Source organism: Melozone crissalis, unplaced genomic scaffold (assembly GCF_028551555.1).
Source record: "Melozone crissalis strain CALT ecotype California unplaced genomic scaffold, PUWL_Pcris_2 ptg000081l_1, whole genome shotgun sequence".
Taxonomy (NCBI): domain Eukaryota; kingdom Metazoa; phylum Chordata; class Aves; order Passeriformes; family Passerellidae; genus Melozone; species Melozone crissalis.
This window is the reverse complement of record NW_026535858.1, coordinates 8,122,403-8,146,762: the sequence shown is the minus strand read 5'-3', so window position 1 is coordinate 8,146,762 and position 24,360 is coordinate 8,122,403. Positions and strand designations below refer to the sequence as shown.

General features: G+C 42.2%; 1 protein-coding gene across 1 annotated transcript in view; it reads right to left on the bottom strand.

The window, feature by feature from the left end:
* TMEM63A (transmembrane protein 63A) overlaps positions 1-10,148 on the bottom strand; it is a 29,326-nt gene extending 19,178 nt beyond the window's left edge. The window contains exons 1-7 of the mRNA XM_054290264.1: positions 9,762-10,148; positions 8,865-9,061; positions 6,894-6,973; positions 5,370-5,433; positions 4,258-4,295; positions 2,984-3,126; positions 521-572 (exon numbers count right to left, since the gene is read on the bottom strand). Of these exons, the coding sequence (XP_054146239.1) occupies positions 521-572; positions 2,984-3,126; positions 4,258-4,295; positions 5,370-5,433; positions 6,894-6,973; positions 8,865-9,050 (563 nt within the window). The 5' untranslated portion in view covers positions 9,051-9,061; positions 9,762-10,148. The remainder of the gene's footprint in view (positions 1-520; positions 573-2,983; positions 3,127-4,257; positions 4,296-5,369; positions 5,434-6,893; positions 6,974-8,864; positions 9,062-9,761) is intronic.
* Between the last annotated feature and the right edge of the window lie 14,212 nt (positions 10,149-24,360).

Sequence of the window (24,360 nt, the reverse complement as noted above, 5' to 3'; positions counted from 1 at the left end):
TACTGGCCATAGTGCCAGGGATGGATGTGGATTGATCAAGAATAAATCAGAAATTTGTGCAGCTTTGCACTTCAACTATTTTACAGACTTTTTAAAACACATTGAAGCAATTTTAATTGTGATCTCAGATGGGAGAGATATGCACACACATAAATCTAATGTAAGGGAATTTAAATCATCCCAGCTGCAGATTCCAGTAAAGCTATCAGCTTTACATTCCTTCTGAAGCATGGTTACCTTTAATGGGGAAATTTCTGAAAAGAATATCCCTGGGTGTGCAGTCATTAGCCAAGAGAAACACGTGGTGTAAGAAGTGAGAGCTGACAGACCAGAAGCCCACTCTCAGGATTTCTTATCAGCCCTGCAAGTGCACAGCCTGAAGCAGAACATATCCCAGTTTCAGCTGACAGACAGGGATTAAGTTATTCCAACCCCATGAGCCATGCTGCAATATCAATTCTTGTGTTTAGAGACCATGGAGGAAACAGACATCAGCACAGAGGGACTCTGCAAGACTCACCTGGTTTGTAAATTTACTATAGTTGTTCTTCCAAAACTATAGGGATCTTTATCTAAGAGAAACAAGAACAAGTAGGAAAATTAATTGGTAAAGCATTTACTGTCAGAAAGTCATCTTTTATTATATTTTTTAAAGAAGTTGATATATTTCTTTACAATGCTGAGCAAGTTCATTGATAAAATAATTTAGAATCATAATCAATGCTGGTTTACTCTGTCCTGTGTTTTAAAGTTGGAAAAGACACCCCTAGATTATACCACATTCAAGTTCAAGAAAAACAGTAGAGTGTTTTGAAAATCTGTACATTAGATCTTTGAAGCAGTTCTCTTTCTCCCTCCAAACTCCCTTCATGTCCATTTACAATATTGCTTAGGGATTGAACATATTTCCTTCACATTTTTCTTTCATCTTAACTGATTTCTTATCTCAGGCTTTTAAGCTGCATTAATTCAGTGTTGACAAAACAGTGCTGACAACCTTGGTAAGGTCAAAAATGAGTTTACATTTCATTATTTCAATAGACTGCCAAGTATTTAAAAAATTATAATGCAAGTGAGGGGAAACTGGGCAAATGACCACAAAGGAAAAGGAGTTTAGTGTATCTAGAAAGCCAAACAATCCTTCCAGCCCAGACTGTTAAACCACATTGCAAGTTAAGTCATCACAACTGAAAATGCACAAATCAGCTTACAGTGGAAGAGGAGGAAGAAGGGGAGAGATACTAAAGTTTGGTTTCTGCTGTATTTCCTAGACTCACAAAGGTTAATGCAGAAAAACAGAAGCTATATTGTCATGCTTTAATAAAAAGCTCATTTTAATATAACAAGAGAATTGCCAAGAAAGAGCTCATAAAAGAGAGGTCAGAGATGGAAGTGCCAAAGGTAAACAATACAAAAAGGAAAAGGTACAATGTGTCCTATTACAGACAAGAGCTGTGTCACAAGGCTCTTAAAAACCATGAACAACACTTGAAACATCTTGAGGAGACTGATACAAGGCCAGGTGTGAAATGGGATTCTAAGGGCTCATAACCAAAAATAGAAGAATGCATGAACAGGGTTTAACAGAGATCTCACTGAAAGAACTCAGGTTTTCCACCAGCAAACTGAATGGCAGACTAGAAGATATTGGAGGTGTCTCACTGGAAGACATAATGAGGACTAGACTGCAAGAAATATGAAATGAAATTTATCTAGTCAGCAGTGACAAAGTCTCTGCAAGATTTGTCCAATTTTGAGACAAAAAGCAAGACATAAAGGAACAATGGCAGACAGTGTAGCTAGATTAAAACAAAAATTCAAGGCATGGCTGATGATTTTATGATCAGCCAAATGGAAAACATTTCTCATTAGAGACCAAATTAACTGGTTTGTTTAAGAGAAAGAGGAAAAAGCAGATAAAAAAATGTTTATCACTCTCAAGCAGCTACAAGGATTTTGTAAAGAGGAAAAGAATAATCTATTATCTCCAGCGACAGATGAAAAAATTTATTTTAAATTAATTGAAAAAAAAGAGGTTCAGACTGGATACTAGAAAAAGATTTCTCAGCTGTGAAGATGTTTTCCATTGACTATCACCACCAATAAAAACCATAATGATCAACCCCAGTTAAGAGGGCATGGGTACAGTTAATCCTGCCTTGAGCCTTTTTAAGTCTTGTCATCCAAGTCTTATCTGCAATCTTGTTTCTGACAACTGATGAAAGAGCCCCCTACAACCACACAAATTCCACATCAGACTGAGGGGGTGTGCTGGGCTTGTGTGGCCAGGTTTTGGTAACAGAGGGGCTATGGGGGTGGATTCTGTGAGAAGCTGCCAGAAGCTTCCCCCATGTCCAAAAGAGCCAATTCCAGCCAGCTCCAGGACAGACCCACTGCTGGCTGAGGCCAAGCCAGTTAGGAATGATAGTAAGACCTCCATGATAACATGAAAAATGCTCCTGTGCAGATCTAAGTGCAGGCAGAGAAGAGCAGAGTGAGAATATATGAGAGGAACCAAGGTTAGGGCAGAAGGAAGGGCAGGAGGTGCTTCAGGCACCAGAGCTGAGGTTTCCCTGCAGCCCATGGTGCAGAACCATGGAGATGCAGAGATTCATCTGCATCCCATGGAGAAGACCCACACTGGAGAAGCTGAGAGGAGGCTGCAATCCTGTGGGAGGCCTGTGCTGGAGGATGGTCCTAACAGAGACCTGTGGACCCATGGAGACAGGAGCCCATGCTGGAGCAGCTTTCCTGGTGGGACTTGTGACCCTCTGGGGGACTCACACTGTGCATGAAGGTCTGCACCCTGTAGAAGAGTGACTTATGGTGCAGCAGTTTGTGAAGATGGCATCCAGCCAGAGTCAACCCACTAGAGTGGTTAAAATACCAGCTTATAAACTTATCAAAAAAAAAAAACTAAAAAGTTTTTGCTATTATATAAAATAAAGAACTGTTCTAAGAAGACAAAAGAATAAATCCTTACCAAGCAGATCACCTGAGAGGTTCACAGGCAATATCACACACACAGACAAAATGCTGATAGCAATCAGCAGGCAGATGATGTGGCGCTGGAAGGCGAGGTAATGGATGGCATCTTCCCCACACCTCTCATGAATCTCATCATCACTGCAGCAGCCAGAAAAACACATGGTCAGCTTACTTAATCTTCTTGGGAGTGGTTTATGAACATACATTAAATCCTGAGTCTACTTAGTGACATCCCCATTCCCATCAATCCCTACTGGCTTTCAAAATGGCTGTGTTCTTTCACGTGGAAATTCAGGTTCCAAAAGCGTGTTTTTCTTGTGCAATACCTCTGTACAAAACTTAACACTAGGGAATTGAAAATTGAAACAGTAATCTGAAAAGCAAATATGAATCCAAATTCTTTTGGACTAGAAGAAGACAAAGTCTTTTGCTGTGACTTCCTGCTTCATGCCAGTCACAAGCCTAGCTCTCCAAATTTAAGATCAGTGACAGTATCCACTCATCTCCATAAAGAGGCAAAATACCACACAACCACCTCATTCTTATGACACCCAGCTAACAGGAGATAGAAAAGGCTTTGGAATGAACTCTCACCATCTCTCCACTGTCAGCAGATCAGATCATCAGAATAGGAGAACTTAGAAAAGGAAGGAACTGAACTAGCAAAAATGGAGAAGGAAAGGCTCAATCCCCACTCCTTTCATATTTCAGTGTATCCAAACTGGAAATTGATTTTTAAAGTCATGATCTACTATGCCCCAAGAGACTTAAAGGACACATATCACATGTCTAACATTCAGTTTCTGGGAAACACTGGGATGGACTTTCCCTAGTTAGCCAATTACAGTCCCAACCAAGCTACCAGTTCTCCACAGAAACCCGTGCAGGGAAATCCCACTGCCTGCCTGGGGCCCTGCTGGCTTCAAACATGGGAACACCCACGAGGTACTCTTTGAAGGGTAAAATCCTAGAGTGTAATTATTAGCTCTGAATCCATATAAATGCTGTATATTCACTCAGATTCACATACTGTCCCAAGATTGGGAAGTCCCTGGGCTTCTAGCAGGACAACTGTATCCTGAAAAAGTATTCTCTTGTTTTCACTTCCTTTTTTCAACCAACCAGAGGCACCTCTATCAGTGCTTGTATTAAAACTCTCTCTACTCAAATGGGAAAATAACCCCTAACATTTTGGAATGGAAACCACCTTCCTAAATTAAAAAATATCAAAGCAAACCACAGCTCACTATTTCTGTTTCACATACTTACTGCATCCGAAAAGCAGCCGTAATCCAAGAACAAAACCCCTATAAATAAAATAAAATTTGAAAAAAGAAGTTTTTAGGACCTGACATACAAAAAATAGAGTCTAATCCATCCAATTAAGATAAGTATTTCTATTAAGACAATATCTTAGCTAAAAAGCTGGTAGCTTGTTGCTCTGAAAAACAAGGGACTAATACAAGTTAATTAGTTAAATGCTTGTTAAAAACACTGCTGTGATTACATTAAAAGAAAGGCTTCTTATATAGGTTTACAAATCCCCCAATGAAACTGGATAGCAGAATTCACATCTCACTGAGCATCCCACAATGATTCAAAAAAGCCCTTCTCTCTCAAAAGGGCTCCTCTTTCAAGTGAACATTATCCAACTAAATAGACACGTTACTCCACAGCTAAAGTTGCTTTATGGTTTTAAAAAGATGGAGTAAAGTACACAAATAGCAGAGCAATCCTGATCAACCACTAGTATGCTTTTGATGCTCACATAAATAATTAATTGCAAGGCTAGATATTAAGTTGATGCATGTATATGTAAAATGTTGAAAACTTAGGATGCCACCACTGGACAACTCTAGCATGGCTCATTCTGAAGTTGCAACACAAAATTATAGGGGTGTGAAAATTCAACAACTTCAGAAAGACCATGGAGGGAGCCAGTTATTGGCCAAAATATTACCCTCCACTTCAAACCATTTTGATTATTGAGAGTGCATAACATTATTATTAGCCTCACACTTGCATCCAGTTTTCTCAACACTGTGAGGAAAACAATGTACTGTGAAGAACAACTAGGTATTATTTGCAATGTGAACTCAATGTAACTTTTTGACCTGTCATCCCAGTACAAAAAAAAAAAAAAAAACCAAAAAAAAAAACCCCAAATCCGACTTAGAAACAATGACACAAGATACTGGTTTTATGATATGGCAATAGTTGGTCAGGAAACAGAGATTACGCATGGTTTTATAGAAACACAGTTGACAATGCACTATTAATTTTTGCATAGAGATGGACTTCCAGTTTAATGATGGTTCATTGAATGGCAAATTCCAGCAGATTCTATTCAGAAAGCATTATCAGAACTCTGGAATATTTACCTTATCATATTCAAGATCTTCAGGTACTGATGATGATGTTGACAGCCGGTTGTATCTTGATTCACTAAAACACATGAAATGATGCATTTAGGTAGCTTTAACAACAAATGATGGAGTTTTACAGAATTATTTCAACTTTAACAACTCTGACTAAGGGATGTAATACAAACACACCCTTTCACTTGTGAAAGCTGTGGTTTTCACCCTATAGCACATGGCTGATTATAGAACTTGTGTGTGTCTCCTGTTGAATAGAGAGGACACACGAGCTCCAGACATGAGAGCACAAGTGAGCTTGAAAGAAAATAACATTTTATCAGGATATTAAAGCCACAGTGATGTAACAGAATGCAACACAGGTTTGGGAACATAGCCAGGATCAGATTTGCAAACTGCCTTCCTGTTTGGATATTCCTCACTACAAGACATTACTTCTTTTCCCTCCATTTTTCTTCCTTTATGGTACAGCCATTACTCACATTTTCTCTTCACAACTAAATCCCTGCAAAGCCACCTCCTCACACAAACAGTCCCGTAGCAAGGCTAGAAACATTTAGAAACTCTGTAGCCCTCAAAAGTAGCAGAGGGCCTGTTTTCAGTTTGTTGCTAAAAAGAAATGTTGCAATGGTAATTACAGGAGGACACCTGTCAGATTCCTGGGTGTTCCTGGGTGTCTGTAATTGTGGCCAGCAGGCTCAGCTCACAGTCCAGCAGCACAAAAACAGAGGCTCCTGGGTGTCTGACTGCTCCAGCCTGTTGGTCCCAAGCCTCCACAGCACCTTCATGACAGCTGCCTCAGTCAGCTGGATTAAAGCCTGCTCAGTTATTGCCCATTCTATTTTACATCATCTATCTTTCACAACTGCCCATAGATTACACCTAAAACCAGGGTTTGAGCTCTTTCCAGTTGCTCAGTTGTGAATTTACCACAATTTGATTGCACCAGGAAGAGGCTTGCTGTTAAAGTTTCCTCACCTCACACACAGATATTTTGGATTTTAAACATCCCAACACATCATCCTACATTAAAAAAAAATCAAATGCTGATTTGAAATATTACTACAAATCAGTGAAGAATTTCAGAAACCTGCAGAAGTCAGTTTTTCCTTTTGAACCCTTGGGAGATTTTGTGGCACAGGCTGTGCAGGGAGCTCTGGGAATACACTGGGCTTGAGCCAAGATAAACAGAATGGTTCATATCCCTCTGTACAGAAGCACACTGCAAACATCAATGTGCAGCATGTCAGCAGACAAGCAGCCTCTTTCCTTCCCTCCACTTCCTTAACTCACTGCTGTAGGATGACATTCATAGCATTGGAAACACAGAATTATGGCTGAAACCATGGACAGTAACTCTGAGGGGGATGAATTCACACAAAGCAGTGTGAGGGCATTTTTAACAAACATGTGCAGGTGATTACAAGCATTTATAATTGATATAAATGCACCTAATATAAGCCACACTTACTGTACTCTCCTCCCCAAATGATTCAACAAGTCGGTCTGATTACGTATCTTATTTACCTTTCAACTTCTGACACCAGAGCAACACGACCATAGTCCCAGAATCTCTTCCTTATAATGGAAAACAGTAAGATTAAAATCTAGAAAATAAAAAAGGAGATATTAAAATATTTCTTTTTCCCATTTCAAAATAATCATTCTTAGGTGTGTAAGAAGTGACCAAAAATGCAGTCCTAGCTCCTAAATCAATTATCATTTATCAATCAATTATCATTTATATATCAATCAATTATCAACCAACTCAGTGGTGGCCATGCTACAGACCAACCTATCTCTGATCTCTGTAATGTATTTTAATCTGCCCCCTATATTTTCCCTTTTTGAAAGACACAAAGAAAACAAGAAAAAAACTCCATCACTGAGTATTTCATAGCTTCATTTCTTTCTTTTTTTTTTTTTTAAACAAATTCCTCTACAAAAAGCAATGAAGTGACAGGGCCTGTTTTCTTTGCATATGCAGCATACACCCTCACTTTCTGGTTCCTCCTCCATCCCATGGAATTCCTTATTCTGAACAACCTGTTTGGCTGGAAAGTGGTGTGAGTGATATAATTTACTGGGATCAAATACTGACTGGCCAGATTATCTCTGTGTCAAGATTACACAGCTCCATTTCCACATTTCACAATTAATATAACCTTCTTATGAGAGCCTTCCTCCTCAAAGGGAGGATTAATTTAGATTTTCCTCCTTCACCTGGTCATTAAACTTGGTGCAAGCAGGAAAGTTCTCTAGGTTCTTCACAACTCTGGTTGAAACTGGCTGTAGTATTCTACTGTTATTAGGCAGATAAACATGGGAAGAGAATGAAATATATAAACCTCACTTCCTTTGGAAACCAACCTAGAAATAACACATCAGAAACCCATCAACTGACAGTTCCTAAAAGGATATGCAGTAAAAATGTCATGAAAATAAGAATACAGGAGCTAATAGATAATTTTCAGTACTTGATACTTGAAGAGAAGAGGAGTCTTCTGCACTGCACCCAACTCTCTACCTAGCCCTGCTTGAGTGCAGAGTTCAACAGCAAGGAACTCAAAAGCAGATTCAGTGTCCTAAAACTGAGCCACAGCTTAAAAAAAAAAAAGGCAAACATTTCAAGTGAATCTTATTAAATGCTGTGCCACTGGTGACACAGAGCTGTAAATACTGTACATCCTCAGAAAATGGATTTATGGCAGCATACACCAAATCAACAGCAAAAATGTCACTAAATAACTCTGAGGAATATCCTCTACATTCCTATAAAAGAACCAGCTCAGAGCACAGCTACTTTACAGTTTCTTTACAGCAGATTTCTAGAACTCAGAAACTGTTATCCTTTTTGTCTATTTTATTACCACAGACCCTCTTCTCAGGCCAATTTGCAGGTCTGCAGCCCTTTTTTTCTGGTGGCTGAAGACCACCTAGACCAAGCTTACAAAAATAGCCACAAGTTTTAGAGCAGTTTCAGGTCTGTCCTGGAGCAACTAATCATATTCCATCTTTTCTCAGGACTGAGCTGGTCAGTACTTCATCTACAGCTTCACAAAATCTAATTTTAAAAAGCTGGTTTTTCAAAAGGCAATCCAGTGTGGAAAAACTTCACAACTGAGTTAGTAATGGTGTCCCCTTCCTGAAAATGTACTCGGTGCTTAAACCCAAGTGTTCTTGCAGTTAAGATGAAATATGAAAAACTGAGCTGCAAGCACAAAATTCACTGCCTCCACAAACAGATGCTGTAAAAGTGCACTCTCCCTACATCTACACATCCAAGATACAGTGGCACCACCATCCCATCTGTATGCAAACATTTACCAACACTTGAAAAGCACTTTGATGTTCCCAGGATGGCCTCAACTCATTTCTTATTCTGAACATTCTCAGAAACCAAATTCCAACCCAATGAATAAGGGAATTCAGAGAACAATCTCACTTTTAAGAAGGTCAGAAATACTTTCAGTAAAAGAAATAGAAAACTGGGCTTACAAAAAAGAAGGTTACATCAAGCAGCAGGACAGTTGGGATTCCACCAAAAGTGACTCCTTGGAGCACTGTGCTGCCCTGGGCAGTGCTGTAGCAGTAAGTCTCATTTGTTCTGTTGAAAGGATCACTCCTGTTCCCAAAGATGCCTAGATGAGAATGTCCAAAACCCAGAAAATAGAAAGGGTTCATTTTTTCTATCCCTTTAAAAAACAAAAAAAAAAAAGAAAAAGAAAAAGTGAAACAAACTTGTGAAAAGCTTGGTTGGTACTTGAGAGATATACCAATATTATGAGCATAAAAAGCGGAGGAAGATGCAACCAGAAAACTGCTTTGGGAAAGAAGGTGCCTTTGGCAATCTCTTCCCTTCACATGTGAAATGTTTTGCAATTACTGGCAGGTTCAGCTACCAGCAGTGCCTAGACAAGAATTCCAGACATCTAGGGAACCACATTCTCTTACAGAGATCTGAGGAAAACTGCAGAAGATCCCTCTCCCCAAAAAAACATTCCCTGTCATTTAATCCATAACATCTAACTGCATATTCCAGCCTGGAGTGTGATTCTAGGAATCACACAGTGTATTACATATTCCAATAACAACAGTTTAAAAATTTTGCTCCTAGTTGTTGAGCACGTGTGAATGCACCAGCTTGTGAACTTTGTATTTAAATGCCAAAACCTTGAGATCATTAATAAATTCTAACCACTAATTCCACAGAAAAGAGCCACTACACAAATACACATGTTTCTTTCTGTTCTTGGAATATTGGGTGATTTTCCTTTTTCAAAATAATTCAACTGAAAGGCCAGCACAGCTGGCCAGTTATTGCATGTCACAAACAAGGAAGAACAAAGAGTATTTCTCAGAGAACAGACATCTGCCTCATTTTAGTCAACTGACCTGATCAGATACCGTAGTACCATACAAGAATGCACCAGATTTGGCTATTGATACAAAGTTCTTTTTATCAGTGCAGGCAATTGCTCGTTTATTTTGGGGCTTTCCACTTCAAACATTTCCTTTCTTGGATCTTATTTACTTGCTGATTCCCAAGTATTGCTTCATGCAGAACACACTTCTGACTCATAAATTCACAGAGAAACCACTCCTCAAAAAACCCTCAATCCTTCAAAAGCAAATATTCTAGGTCCTCATCACACAGGTCCAGGGACATTACTTTCTGGATGTTTTGCCTCTAGCAGGAATGCACGTGTCTCTGACGAGATGCTGGAAACGAAACAAACAACAAAAAATACAAATAACTAAATATTCTCCTTTTAAACAGTGGGAAAACAGCACGGAGAGCGCTCCTTCCAAAGCAGCATTTGCTGAGTGTTGGGCAGCGCCACGCGGTGAGGAAGAAACTTTGTCTCAGCTGATGTGTTTCATCACAGAGAAGGGAAAAAAAAATAAAAAAGAGAGAAAGAAAAAAACCCTAACAACGCCCATAAATGTTGTGCCATGACTCTATCCTTGCTTTCTACGGACTGAAATTTAGCGCTGCCGGAAAACAAAGCGTTTTTGAGGAGCCTTGGGGAATCTTCAGCACAAGCCTGCGCGCTAAACTCCAAGCAACACGCTGGAGTTTATCAGACACGGCTCCCAACTCTCGAAAGCTGCTCTTTTTAAACAAGCCGGCCGCCAGGCAGATAAAGGGCACGGGAAGAGCTCCCACGGGTGGGGCTGCGCCGCAGGAGCACCGGGCGGGCTCCGGGAACAGAACCGGGTCCGTGTGGGGCTGGGAGCCCCCGGCGCTCCCGGCTCCGGCGGGGACGCGGAGCCGCGGCGCTTCTCAGGAGCGCATTGGGAAGCGCCGGGCTCCCCCCTGGAGGAGGGTGCGGGTCCCTCCGCTCCAGAGTAGGGTGCTCTAAGCCAGAGTAGGGTGCTCTGAGCCAGAGGAGGCTCTGCTCCCCAGGGCAGGGGGCTCAGCGCCCTGCCGGGAGGGTTCGCCGCTCCCGGCGCTGCCCGCCCCGACCCCGCTGAGGAGGGGCCGCGCTCACCTCGCCCACTCCCCTCCCCGCACAGCGCCGCTCCCGCCCTCCCTTACCTGCGCTGGGGCGGCCTCTCCTACCCCCGCCCTTCCTTTCCCTTCCCTGCCCTCCCGCCCCGTCACCTCACGGGCGGTCCCGAGATCCCGGCCCAGCCCCGGAGTTACGAGCGCCGGCAACAAGTCCCGGCGTCTGCGCATGCGCGCGCGGCCCGCTGTCAGCGCTCCCCCCACAGGCCGCTCCGGCCGGGACAGTGCCACCCTCCCCGGGATAGTGCCGCCCTCCCCGGGACAGTGCCACCCTCTCCGGGACAGTGCCACCCTCCTCGGGACAGGGCCGCCCCCGCTGGGACAGTGCCACCCTTGCCGAGACAGGGCCGCCCCCGCCGGGACAAGGCCATCCCCCGGGACAGTGCCACCCTCCCCGGGACAGGGCCGCCCCCTCGCCTCCCTGAGGGATCGGACAAAACGCTGCCGCTATTATTGTCCAGCCTGAAGAGAAGGCTCCGGAGAGGCCTTCTAGCGCCCACCGGTGTCTAAAAGCAGAAGCGAACAGAGCGTTTTATAGCACGGGAAATAAAACAGTCCCCAAGAAATGTGAGATAGGATTTCCAGAGACTTCACCATTTCAGGTCTGGTGAAGCGGGCAAGCATGCAGGTGGAAGTGGAGCAGGCCATACACTGAGATCATAGTATCGTGGAATGGAGTGGTTTGGGAGGGACCTGAAATATCATCAATATCGTCAATTTCCAACCATCATCGTCAATTTCCAACCCCCCACTTTGGGCAGGGACACCTTACACCAGATCAGGCTGGTCAGAGCTCCATCCAACCTGGTCTTGAACACTTCCAGGGATGGGACATCCACAGCTTCTCTGGGCAACCTCTTCAACCTCAGAGTGAAGAATTTTTTTCCTGTTACCTAATCTAAACCTACCCTCTTTCATTTGAACCCATTCCCCCTTGTCCTATCACTACATGCCCTTGTAAAAGCCCCTCCATGTCCATGTAGAAAGTCCCTCTCCAGCTCTCCTGTAGCCTCCTTAAGGTGCTCTAAGCTCTCCCAGGAGCTTTTCTCCAGGCTGAGCAAACCCAGTTCTCTCAGCCTGTCTTTGTAGGAGAGGTGTTCCAGCCCTTTGAGCATCTTCATGGTCTCCTCTGGACTCACTCTCACATATTTTTTGTGCTGGGGGCCCCAGAACTAGACTCGGCATTCAGGGTGAGGTCTCACAAGGGCAGAGTAGGGGGGAGAATCACCCTCACTGACCTGCTGGCCAAACCTCTTTAGACAGGTAGCTCTAAAATAAATTAACAAATTAATGGTACTAGCATGAACATTCCATGAAGTATGCATAGCCCCTTGTCTCCACACACAACTCATATGCTGTGAATTGGAAAAAACCCCAAGACCTTGGGAGTTTAGGTTAATGAGTCTGTGACAGAGTTGGGATAAGACCAAATCCCAGATATCCACAAGGACATCTTGTCCTTTAAGGGGTTCATTGCTTGCAGACAACAGGCCAGAAACACTGTACAGTAGCTCCCTGCTTTCCACCTCCTCTCTACACTTCATTGTAGTGTTCCCTCCACAGCCATTTGATACCCAGCATTGCCAACCATCCTCATCCTCCTGTGCCTTCATCCTTTGCTCCTGACTGGCAGGACGGCCCTCAGTGAGCAGCAGGCATGTGAGGAAGAGGAAGATTATGGTAATGATGAAAATGTGACTGTTCAGAGGGAACCAGGGACCATTTGCCTTCAAAGCTTTGCAGTCTCATGGATGAAGCAGCAGTGATGTCTTAGAACAGCAACCCACTCTAAAACCAACCAAAAATAATTAATGCAAAGTTTAGTCTGATGTTATATTGATCAAAACCTTGGTTATCTGCTGACTTTTATGTTTAAAAGGGATTAATGTCCCAGCTGCCAAGAAGTCACTATCTGCTCCATCTGACAGTGCTGATCCTGCCTCTCCATCTTTAACTCCTTGTGTTCCCATGTGCTCAGACTCCATGGATGACACAGGGCCCTGCATGCATGGCTGCTCTCCTGCTCCCTGCCACTTTATTCACCCACAATTGTTTTACTCTGCCAAATCCTTGTTTCCCTTTCCAGGAGTGCCCCTCAGTGGAGAGCAACATCTGGCTGTACTTGTGCTATCTGCCTTCTCCACTTCATCCCACAAAAAGGACAAAGTCCTGGTTATCTGCAGTCACTGAGAGACATTTCAGGACAGAATTTCATCACTTACCTAGCAGATGCATTGTAGATAATCTGTGATTTTAAATTGACTGTAATAATTGTGCCAGTTAGAAAATGACATTAAAGTTCTCAGCTCAGAGTGGTTCAGATTCACTGCTGGAATAAAGAAATCCCATTGGTATTGAAGCATGCTAGTTTTGCCTTTAAACACTCTCTCTCCTCTCTAGGCTGTGTTGGTGGGAAAGTTGTTTGGCACGAGTGTTGTAGAGTTATTGTTGCATCCTGTCTTTTCTGGAACAACTCTTCCTGTGGACAACTTATTTCAAAACAGGATTTCACAGTGGAATAATTGTAATTAATTTCTTTTAAATTAAGCAGATCCACCATGTAGGTGAAGGCTAAGTGTATGCTTGCAACTCTTCCATTTCTAGGATCAAAATCTGCTTGGGTGGTTTTCTCACTGATTTCCTAAGCTGTTCATACTCTTGATTCTTGCCAGGTTTTTCAAAATTAGGAAGGCCTTACTCTGGTTAGATTATCTTACTCTGTAGTGTAAAATAGGTAATTTTCAGTGATCTCAACATTGTAATCTTGACATTCTTCAGTATGATGACTTTTGCCTAGCTGCAAAATAATTTTTCCCTCTCTCTCTCACAAGAATAACATCAAGCTTTTGTCATTTGTTTTTGTTCTTCCTCTGTCTAGACAGGCTCTTTAGCTAAGTGGTGTGATTTTGTTTATCTCTAATTTTAACAGCAGAGTCACATTTCCCTCCTCCCTACCTCTTGTAAATAGGGTTTTGTTTACCACTGTCTGTTCTTTTGGTGACAAAAGCCACACACTGTCATTAGTTCACAAACGTTTAATTATGTTGCCAGAGCAGATGGAAAACCACCCTCAGGACCTAGGGAGCAGGTCAAGAGACTCTGAAATCCTTCCATCTTTCTTTTATTTTACATCCTCCATATCCACTTCAGCAGCTCTTTAGCACCAGGTTGAACAAGTGTGCAGGGTATTTACACTTCCACGTGTGACTCTTCCCTTGCTTTATTAAATGACCTTATGGCTGGAGAGCTCCCTTGTCACTTCAGTTTGATTTATCACAGCAGGATGTCCCCTGATGGGTGAATTCCCAAGAGGACTTCAATGGTCTCTGGAGGTGAGTAGCAGGTGGCCTGAGCTTTGCCATGCATGGCAACCCTCAGCATGGTTTCTCTCCTCTGAAGAAGCTCATCAGCCCAGCTTGCTGCTCCCTACTTATCTGCCTATTCAAATATACCTTAATGGATTTAATTCAGGCTTCCAGCCTGGCAGCCCTTTGCTAGCTTTTAATCTTTGCCTTCATCTGGAAACCTGTTTATGAGCCTCAATGCACCACAGGACATAGTGTGGGCATTGTGGGGTTTTCCTTTGAAAGGTCTGAGCATTAAAGTGTTTATAATATAGAAAACAAGTAGAAAAATCTAGGCAGATACACGGATTTAAATGTCATAATACAGATCAGCAATCAGCAAGTCTTGATTTTAATTGACAATTTATCCTTCTTTTCTCTCTATTCTTTTTTATTGTTTTTGGCATGCTGCTTCTCATTCATAGGTAATATGTTGACTTTCAAGATAGAAAATGTCTTGCATTAAAGTTGGAATGTATTTTTATTAATCTATACAACAGATTATTATACAACATATTTAACCAAATATATCTAGCAATATATGATAGAAATTTGCTTTTCTTTTATATTTTATGTCAGATAGGAAATGGTGAATGTAGCATTGGTATTGATGCTTGAGCATGATTCATTTTCCTTGTCATCTTCATCAAGTTATACTTGGATGAAAACTGGAATTTTCTTAAAACACACAGGAAACTGCAATCTAAAATAGCAATGCTGAAAAGTACAGGAGGAAAAAGTAGGCTTATTACCACACACTTTGCATAAACTTGATTTATGAAGTGGTGAATCCACAAGCTTCCTCATCACACCTCTGGGCAGGGTGAGGTTTTAAACCTTGGTTTCTTTGGAGTAGTTGCAGGTGTGGAGAATCCCTTGCTGATATTGTTAGGTTTATTGTCAGCCTGTCACAACGCAACCATTGTTGGTGTGACACACCTTGGTACAAAACCAGGGCAGGGTGGCCTGCAGCATGGGTGACTTCATTGTTTCCTGAATGTACACATTATCTTAATGCTTATCCATGCATTAACCCCAGGTGGATGGAACCTGAAGGGATTTAATGCATAGCTGGCACAGCACTAACTGTAATTAGGGCAGCTCCCTGAGAGGGAGAAGGAGATGGAGAAACCATCTGGCACAATCTGGGCTGTCCCACTGAAGAGGAGATCACCTGGCCATGTGAGCCATTGGATTTATCAGGCACCAGGTGTGCTTGTTACCGGTATGAAATATCAAACCACTCTGAGCTTGTCAAGTTTTCCCATCCCCAGGTACAGCACACATTAGTTTTCCTGAACAACTCCAGTGTCCTCAAGAGCCTCTGTGCTCCTCAGGTGTCTTCATTGTACACAGTGACTCCTGTTGCAGCAGTACTGAGACCAGCCCTGGACAGATTTTAGCATCCTTGCCTCAGGTTCTGCTGTCCCTGGAGCACAGAGATGATCCTGCACAGGTTGTTTGTGCAGGAGCCACAAAATGCTCTAGGAATTCTTGCAGTCTAAACCATTGGTGAGTCAATTCAGCTGGGTTTGCTGCAGCCTTGGATTGAGAGTAGATTTTGGTGAAACAAGCTCTGAAATCCTGGATTTAATCCAAATAGGATTAAAAGAGGAACACTAGTTTTTCCCTTTTTATTATTTTCTTTCCAAACACTACTCAGTTTGACAGCTTTGAAGAAACTACTCACGGTTGATCTGCTCTCTATCTGTAGAGAGTCCAGTGAGATTCCCAGCTTTTAGACATAAGAACCATGTTCCAAGACCTTGGCACAACACTTCCTGGTTTACTGGCTTGATTTCCCTTAAAATATCATCATCAAACATGCTGCTTGATAAATTTATAGATTAAAATAATTTTTATAAATTTATAGATTAAATAGTTTTTTAAATGACTTCCATAATGAGCAGTCTTTTTTTTTTTTTTTTTTTCTGTTAGGCAAGAATTCCCCCTTCCCACTTCTGGATTTGCAGATGAAAAGAATTCAGTGTCCAGACTGTGAGGATTTCAAAGAGCTGGCAAGGCCTGAGTTACAATTTCCACAGCAGCAGCAGCAGCTTGGCTCCTTTGCAGACAGGGGGCCACTAATGACAGCAGGATGATCCTGGTGAGCCCAAGCAGGGGGTCAGGTGCCAGGGATGCAAGGGGCAAGTGGCTGGGGTGACTTGGTGTCAGGATGCAAAGTGGCTTAAGCAGGAAGATGTGAAGAGCTGTGGCCATGGCAAACAGCCACAACCAAGAGCAGTGAGGCTTTTTCCAGCAAGGAAGCTCCTGAATCTGGGGGAGCATGGCTTTAGTAGAGTGTGACTGGGAGTGTGGGCAGCAGCATCCAGCCAGTTCCAAGTGCATGACTGCTGCCTGAGGATCCACAGGCACATGGATCCTCACTGTGTGCTTTTCCATTTTATGGAAGCAGAGTTGCCCAAATCTGTCCATTCCTCAATGTGTGATTTCCTGTTGGACATATTATCACCATACCTTCTGATTTTCCCATTCTTGTCCCTCCCTGTCCACTCTTTCCTTTCTCTTTATGTAGTATTTTATTTCTTCCCCCCATTCATCCTTTCTCATATTTCCTTTCCTGTGATTCTTTCACTCTCTCTAAATCACTTTCTTTTCTTTCTGCTTCATCTTTCTCCTTTCAAATGTATGCAAGGGATATAAATGTATTTCCTCACATCTCTTCCAGCTGGACTTGGCATGTCTGACACTGCCTCATGAGTGGGAGTGTGGCGTAAGCTGTGTGAAAAGGGAAAGTAATGTAGTCCCTGCAAGCTGAGCACCTTAGACACACAGGCGATCTATGGATCAATGGAGAACTTTCTTCCCTGTAACAGATGGCTTCTTTTACTAAGATACTTTAACTACAGTAATTGTTAGAGTCTATTGCTGATTAGAGTTTTGTTGGTAGAAGCTGTGGTGCCTTTAAAAATCAGCTTATTTATTTTGGTGTCAAAAATTTTGACCAAGGCAATTTGCTCGAGGTCATAGTCCTGACTCAGGGACAGAACTGGGAAAAGAGCCCAGATGTTTTCAGCTCTCCTTTCCTACTGTTTCAGTAAAGCAGATGTTTATATTTAGATTCACTGAAGTAGATGTTTATATATTCAGGTTATGTATCAGTTACTGATAGAGTGAGTGGTCAGAATTAATCTGGGAGAAGTTAAGGGCAGGTCCTGTAAAGTGTCATGATTTCTGGCATGAGATGAACTCCAGGATGGAAGAAAGGATCAGTGTTACATGGGAACACCTAGGCAAACTATTCCAGCCTTCACAACATGGTGCACCTTTTCCTTTACACCCTGTCTGGGTCAGTTCCTGGGGCTGTGTAGCACAGCTCAGAGAGCAGCTGCTGCATGCAGAGCCCTGGCATGAACAGAACTGAGGTTTAGGTCCCCAAATTGCCAACTGCCCTGGGCAACAGTGAGCCAGGGTGATTGGGATTCCCTTGGAACCATAGTTCCTGTGAAAATGAGAAGAGTTTCATACCTCAATATAAGAACTTGAACTTATTATTCAAATGATCATAATGAGAGCATTTCTCAGTGGACATGAAATTGTGTTAAGGGACCAGTTCCCATCGACTCAGGAAACAAGACAACTGTGTTCTGTTACTGCTGGTGTTTCTAGATCAGTTTCAAGGCAACCCAAGCAGCAGTATATTTTCATGTCCTATTATGAATCACAGCATTTTCTCATTTAGGACAGCAAGTGTTCAACAGTTTACCAGCCTGGGAGCACAGTGGAGGCCAGAGGTAAGCTCTGCTACCACAAGGGGCTGAAAACAAATCAAACAATGAAGCTTTCAAAGAGTTTTAAGAGCCAAATTTCTAAGTCTGCTTCACATAATGATTTTCAGATTCCTCCCATTGGATTTGCAGAAATTGAACTTCCTTGAGAACTTTGTTTTCCTGTAGTCTGCCTTAGAAGTTTTCCAACAGAACTGGTCAAAATGATCAAGCATTTCAAATTAATTCTCAGGTCATCTATATCTCAGGTCATCTATCTCTATATCTATATACAGTAATTATTTCTAGTTTTGCTGTCACAAGGTAAAATATTCCTTGCTCTATTTTATAATCAAAGCAGAGAAAAGGGACTAAGCACCCAAGTTTTTCTCAATGAGAAATAGACTCTGAATTCCTTCTTGTACCTTTGAAAAATCTTCTCCACATCTATGATTTGTCAAAAGATGCTGAATTCTGCACTGGCAACTGCTAAAGCTAAGAGCCATGCTGCATAGATAAAATAAATTTCAGTCACCATATCTTTAGTTATTCAGCCTGGAAAGCTGACAGATGCCAGCTTCAAATGCATGGCATTTCCTGCAGAATCACATGTCAAAGCCAAAATTAAGGTTCAGAAATGCATTTGGTTGCTCTGTGGAAATGTTGGCCACTTCTGGATTAATGGTTTTGAATAAGCAAATGGTAAGGTAAGAAAAGGAAAAAAAAAGAAAAAACCCAAACAACTGAAGCTTGTGTTTCACGCTTCAAGTGACCTGACCAAGTGTGGCTAAATTCCCTTTTAAAATCAAATGGCCATGATGCATCTCCCATGGTGCTGCAGTATGAATGCTAAAAGGATTAAAACTGGTCAGGTCACAGAGCTTTAATTTTTGCTCTTTTAAGGGCCATGTTATATCCGAGGCCTTATATTCCTTTTTTACATAGATATGAGTGCATGACAGGAAATTACATAATTTCCTGTGCCATGAAGTAAAATACCCTTTACTGTTCTGTTTTGGAGTCAAGTACACAAAAAACCAGTCATTTTTTCAGTTCTTTTCTTCTGAATTCTTTTACATGAAATAGTAATATCATTCAAAAATGTTAGAAATCAATGCCATGACAATATAAATATTTAAGTGAAAACAGCTTTGTAGTAACTTCTTGAGTAGGAGCAATCTATCCACACACCCTTCTTTTTGAACATTGTAGCATTATTTGAAAACAAAAAAAATTATGAGGCTATTTTGGTATTTGTTACTGTGCAATTCTCAAAAGTGTAACAAACTACTCAATCTAGACAGAAGAGGATGAAGAGGATGAATAATAAATCACCACTAACAGTAACCAACGCAATAGATTTTAAAAATGAGTTAAGGATTTGAAATTTTATTAACAGATCTAAAATATTTTAAAATGCATTTCAAGTAATCTACAGGCCTTTAAGACCATTCTCTGAACAGGCATCAGCACTCTGAAGACTCTGAAGAAAATCTTCCGGCAAAAGTTCAGTGCCATGCTTACAGCCTCTTTCTGTTTCAAAAGAATGAACATCAAGCATCAGGATGAGGGAGTATAGTCTGATCCAGATCATCCTTTCCAAGATGGTTTTGTACCTCTTGGAGCTCCCAGCTTCCAGATATGTTCTCCCTGTATGAGCCCAGCTCACCCAAAACCCAGACAAGCAGGCCTGGAGCTGCTGCTGGGCCCATTCAGGATTCTACCTCACCGTCCTTTTGATCACAGCCCCAGTGTGCTGTTGACATCAGGAACAAAAGCCATGTGCAGGTAATTATTTTTGAAACTGAATACATCCATCAGTACAATCTAGGTTCCACAGGGTAAAACCCACTGACATGCAATAGCCCCAGAGTCACTTCAGCAGCAGATGTTACAGATGAAAAACAACCATGTGAGTGGCAGTTTAGCTCATTTTCCTTTTGTTGCAGGTATCTTTTCGCCAATCAGTAGATTTGTTAAGGCACTGACCAAGCTAATTTTGAATAGCTCAGTGAGGACTAGCAGAAGCCTTTGGGCAGCTTCTCCTCCCTCTATCTGATGTACCAGATCAGAGAGACCTAAACTATCAATTCTGTCTTGTCATCTGTGTGTGTGTTTGCACTTAATTTTGCCTTCTACAACCTTTCATTGGGTTTTGTAATTTTCTCTGCAAGTAACAGGCCTTCTTAGAGTTTTCTTGCACTCCACTGACAAATTACTGTTTTGCACAACAGCTCAGAAGTTGCTTTTTAGGTCTCACTCATCTTGGCCTTTCATCTTTAGTTTTGGCCTGCAGAAAAAAAATATTTTCCAGCAAAGTTAGTAATGCAAATTATTCAACTTACATTAACACATACTTCATAATCTTTCTGTCTTTACAGCTTCTCCTGGCAATAGAAATAAATTACAGCTGCTAGAATATAGTGTTATTCTTTCTCTATCTGAGTTGGGGAAAAGTGATTCATTTTCTCTCTTTTTTAGCAAAAGAGGACACTCTGTTCAGTGAAGCAAAACTTATTATAGCTAAAATTAACTGGGGGAAATACAATCCATAATTAAGCCAGGTTACTTAGTGCCACAGATGCAGTATGAAGAGTATTCCAACTGTATTAGCATGACAGGAAAATGGGGATATCACAGTTTTTGGAATGCCAATTGCCACACAAACTTGGCACAGAATCAGTGAAGGCTATGGGACATTGAATCTGCACAATAAGGCAGAAGAAACTTTTAAATAAAGCTGATAAACTTCTACACTATAAATACAGTTGTAAGGGAAAAGCAGCATTTTAGCTAGGCTGATAAATGGGCTCTGATTATAAATTAAGTGGTGCTCCTACAGAATTCAGCCATTTCTCAGTAATTAGGACATTCCTTAATGAAGTGGACTGTGGTGCAAAGCAAGCAATCCAGGGCTGTATGCTTATTTATCTGATTCAAGTGCATTAGCTAAATGTCAGTGTTTCTGCCAGCAGCCCGTGCTGCAGCCATCAGAGCTGTGACGAGTCCTGCCTCCCCAGCTAACAAACAAGGAATAGGCTGGGGCAGTGGGGAGGAGACTGCTGAAGGCATAGAAAATGCTGTATTTAAACAGTTGTGTTTGCTTTTCTGTTAAAAAAAAAATAAATCTTGAAGATCTCCTTTCTGCCAGAACACAGGCACTTTGCAAACGCTGCCAACACAAACCCCTGCGAGCCAGCCAGCTGACATCAGCTGACTGAGGACATGGGGGGACTTTGGACATTTTATCCATTCCTCCTCCTCAGACAGACTGCCTTTTGTCCTGCCCATCTGAGCAAAACAAGCTCATGAGTAAAAGCAGAAGCTGCCTATGGAAGATGTGCTTGTGTCAGTGCAATCAGGGATGCACAGCACCAGGAGGGAAGAACCCAACGGGATGTGATCTCTCAGATACTTCCACTGGAGATGGCCAGTTCAGTCTGGGCTGTACTGGTGATGAGGAAAAACAGTCTCATGTCCTTGCCTAGATTAAATGAGCTGGACAATTTCTGTGTAGCTCAAGCAGGTGATAGTTTGGAGCACAAAAGTTGCTACTGCAAGGAGAGCAAACACTCCTTTGGGAGTGAGGACTGAGGCTGAAGTTGCAGCATCTTTGGAATGACATCTGCGCACTCAGAGCAACCACAATTCATCTGAGACATGGGACAGGAAGTTTTATTTCCCAGAATCAAGATAGCCAGAGCTCACAACACAGATCCAAAGTCCCTTTTATGACTTTGCACCCACTGGGAGGAGGAAGGGAATGCAGGAGGGGCAGGTAAGTCAGGTGATCCCTGACTGAGCACAAAGCCTTTTGGCACAAAGATTAACAAGGCCAAATTTTTGCAAAAAATCCCAGCCATCAGAAAGATCAACACAACTGCACTGAGCGGCTCTGCTGTTTTCAATCCAGCCCTGGGAGACACCCAGATGTCTTGTGTTATCAGGCCTTACCTTCTGGAAACTTTTCCATGCCAGATACTTGCAGAGCAAGCTGAGGCCACAGGGAGCAAGGTCCAGGGAGTTGGACTGGCCCACAGAAGCTGCCTTTCACATCACTCAAGCAAGGGCTGTTTTAATGTGGGGCCAGCTCTAATACAAAAGGGTTATGTCCATGGCAATTGAAATCTGCAGAAGTTTAATATTCAGACCCTCAATACTGCAAATACATTTCAAACATTCTTGTGTCCCTGGATAATAGCTACATAATTAGGGCAAGCCTTTCGCACTTTCTCTTTGATCCCACTGGACTTATTTACCAAAAGTCATTGCACGGATGTACCCAGCAAATGTCTTACAGAAGTGCTTGTAACAAAATTAAAAGCTTAAATATAGAGATCCTCTCTCCACTAAGGAGTGGGTTTTATTAGAACTGGGAGTTGCTCATGCTTCACCCCTTGCAGCCTCTTTGAATCCTCTGTTTGACATTTCAAAAGTGCCATGCAGGTTCTAATACACATTACACAGAAAGAGCTATTATAAAATTCCTGACTTTTTCTTGTTTGCACGACAAAGGGGGAATGGCAAATCCTCCAATTGGACCAGATAATCACTCTCCTGTGAAAAGCCTCCAATATACATCCTCTGTTTTCTTCTTAGCTGAGCTTCAAGTGTGTTCGGTCAATAATTTTATTTCGGGTGTGAAGCCCATAAATCACCTCCCAATACACATTGGACAGTGGAGAGTCCTGGTGGATTTGGCATCAGCCACAGGAGAAATCATATCCGGATACAGGAAAGCTGGGTGCTGCTGGAGCAATCAGACATTTTCATTTCATGTTGTTATGGTCTTTTAAAGAACACTCACTGCAGAGTAGGACCACTCTCTGGGGCAAAGACTAATTGGATGGATAAATAATTATGGGATTGTGTCTTCTGACGTAAGAGAGAGACCAGTACAAATCCATGGACTGCAGTTTTATCCAGGTGACCATATAAACCTAACAAATTCCCTGCTGGAACTGAGCTGGCCAACATTTTGAGTGCCCACGTGCAGAAAGCTTTGTCAGATATCTGAACATTGCTCAGGTGGTTTTCAAGCCTCTGACATAGACCATTGTGTGACCAGCTCTCTTGCCCCAGCCTCTAGGAATACATTTGGCTGGAGAGACAGTCCTGAGGGAAAAGCTGGGTGTATGGAGCTTTCCTAGAGGGATGAGGGAAGTCACAAAGATTTCAGGAAAAAACCTTCCCTTTTATTCACAGGAGTGTTTGACTTGAGCTGAACTCGAAGCTGACAAATGAAGTGGATATTTTTCACTGCTGTTTGTGTCTTGGGAATGGATGTGTTTTGAAGTAATACACAAATGCATGTCTAAAATTTATCTCTGGAGAAAGATGCTACACAAAGTGCAGGATTAAAGAACGCACAGCCTTGGGCCATGCGCAGGCTGTTACTTTGTAGTCTGTTCCATTTTCCTCTTAAAACTCAATTTAGCTGAATAAGGTGCCCTTTTAACATCCAACAGAGGCTTTATCATGCTTAAGAAGACAAGTTTCTTAAAAGGTTGTAAAGACAAAGTGAGCAGTAACAGAAGTGTTGAGTGGGGCTCTTTCAGACGGCTTTATTGCATTCCCCTGAGCACAAACCAGGCTGCCTCCCTCAGCTGACACTTGTTTTAATGAGGGATGAGCCACAAAGGGGTGATTTTGTACAAGTTCATTACATCCATCCTCCAGCCAGACTGTCCTCAGGGCACACCATTCAGCCTGGGCACTGGGTGAAACTGGGCCAATTTAAAATCATTTACAGAGATGTATAAAACCCAAAGGGCCTTTGATGCTGAAGACATTTGTCTGCAGGCTCAGGTATGTGGCTGCTGGAGAGGATGAGAGTCTGCCCCAGGTGCCATGCTCCTTCATGCTTTCATCAATCACATTTTATTCCTTCAATTCAATTCTCCTGGGATGGGTGCCAAAAATAGATTTCCACACCTTATGCCAGGAAAGGCTGGGGAAGAAAAAGGTGTAAGTTTCCAACTTAAATGTAAACATCCAAACTCCTCACCCCAGCCTTCAGATCAGCTTCACTCTCCAGAGCCAGTGCTCTGCTGTGGCTGTTAACAGCATTCAAAATACTGATATTCTTCATCCATGCTGGGGAATAGTGCAGTGGTTTCTCATGTTCACTGAGAGGTGATTTGCCTTTACATAAACCCTCTTCTTCTAGGCATGAGTATTATGAAACCCCCAGGAATCCAGAAAGAGTGATGGGGAGTTTTTCCACCATGTCACACCCGTACATCTTCCACCTTCTGTGATTCAGGAGCAGCACAAAATCCCATAAATCATTCAAGTGCTGTGACTCACTGCCCTGATTCATACACTTGATACAAATATTCAGAGATCAAAGTGGAACCTTAGCCCCCCACCCCAAAGATTAAAATGATTTTTCAATGCTTGCCATAAAA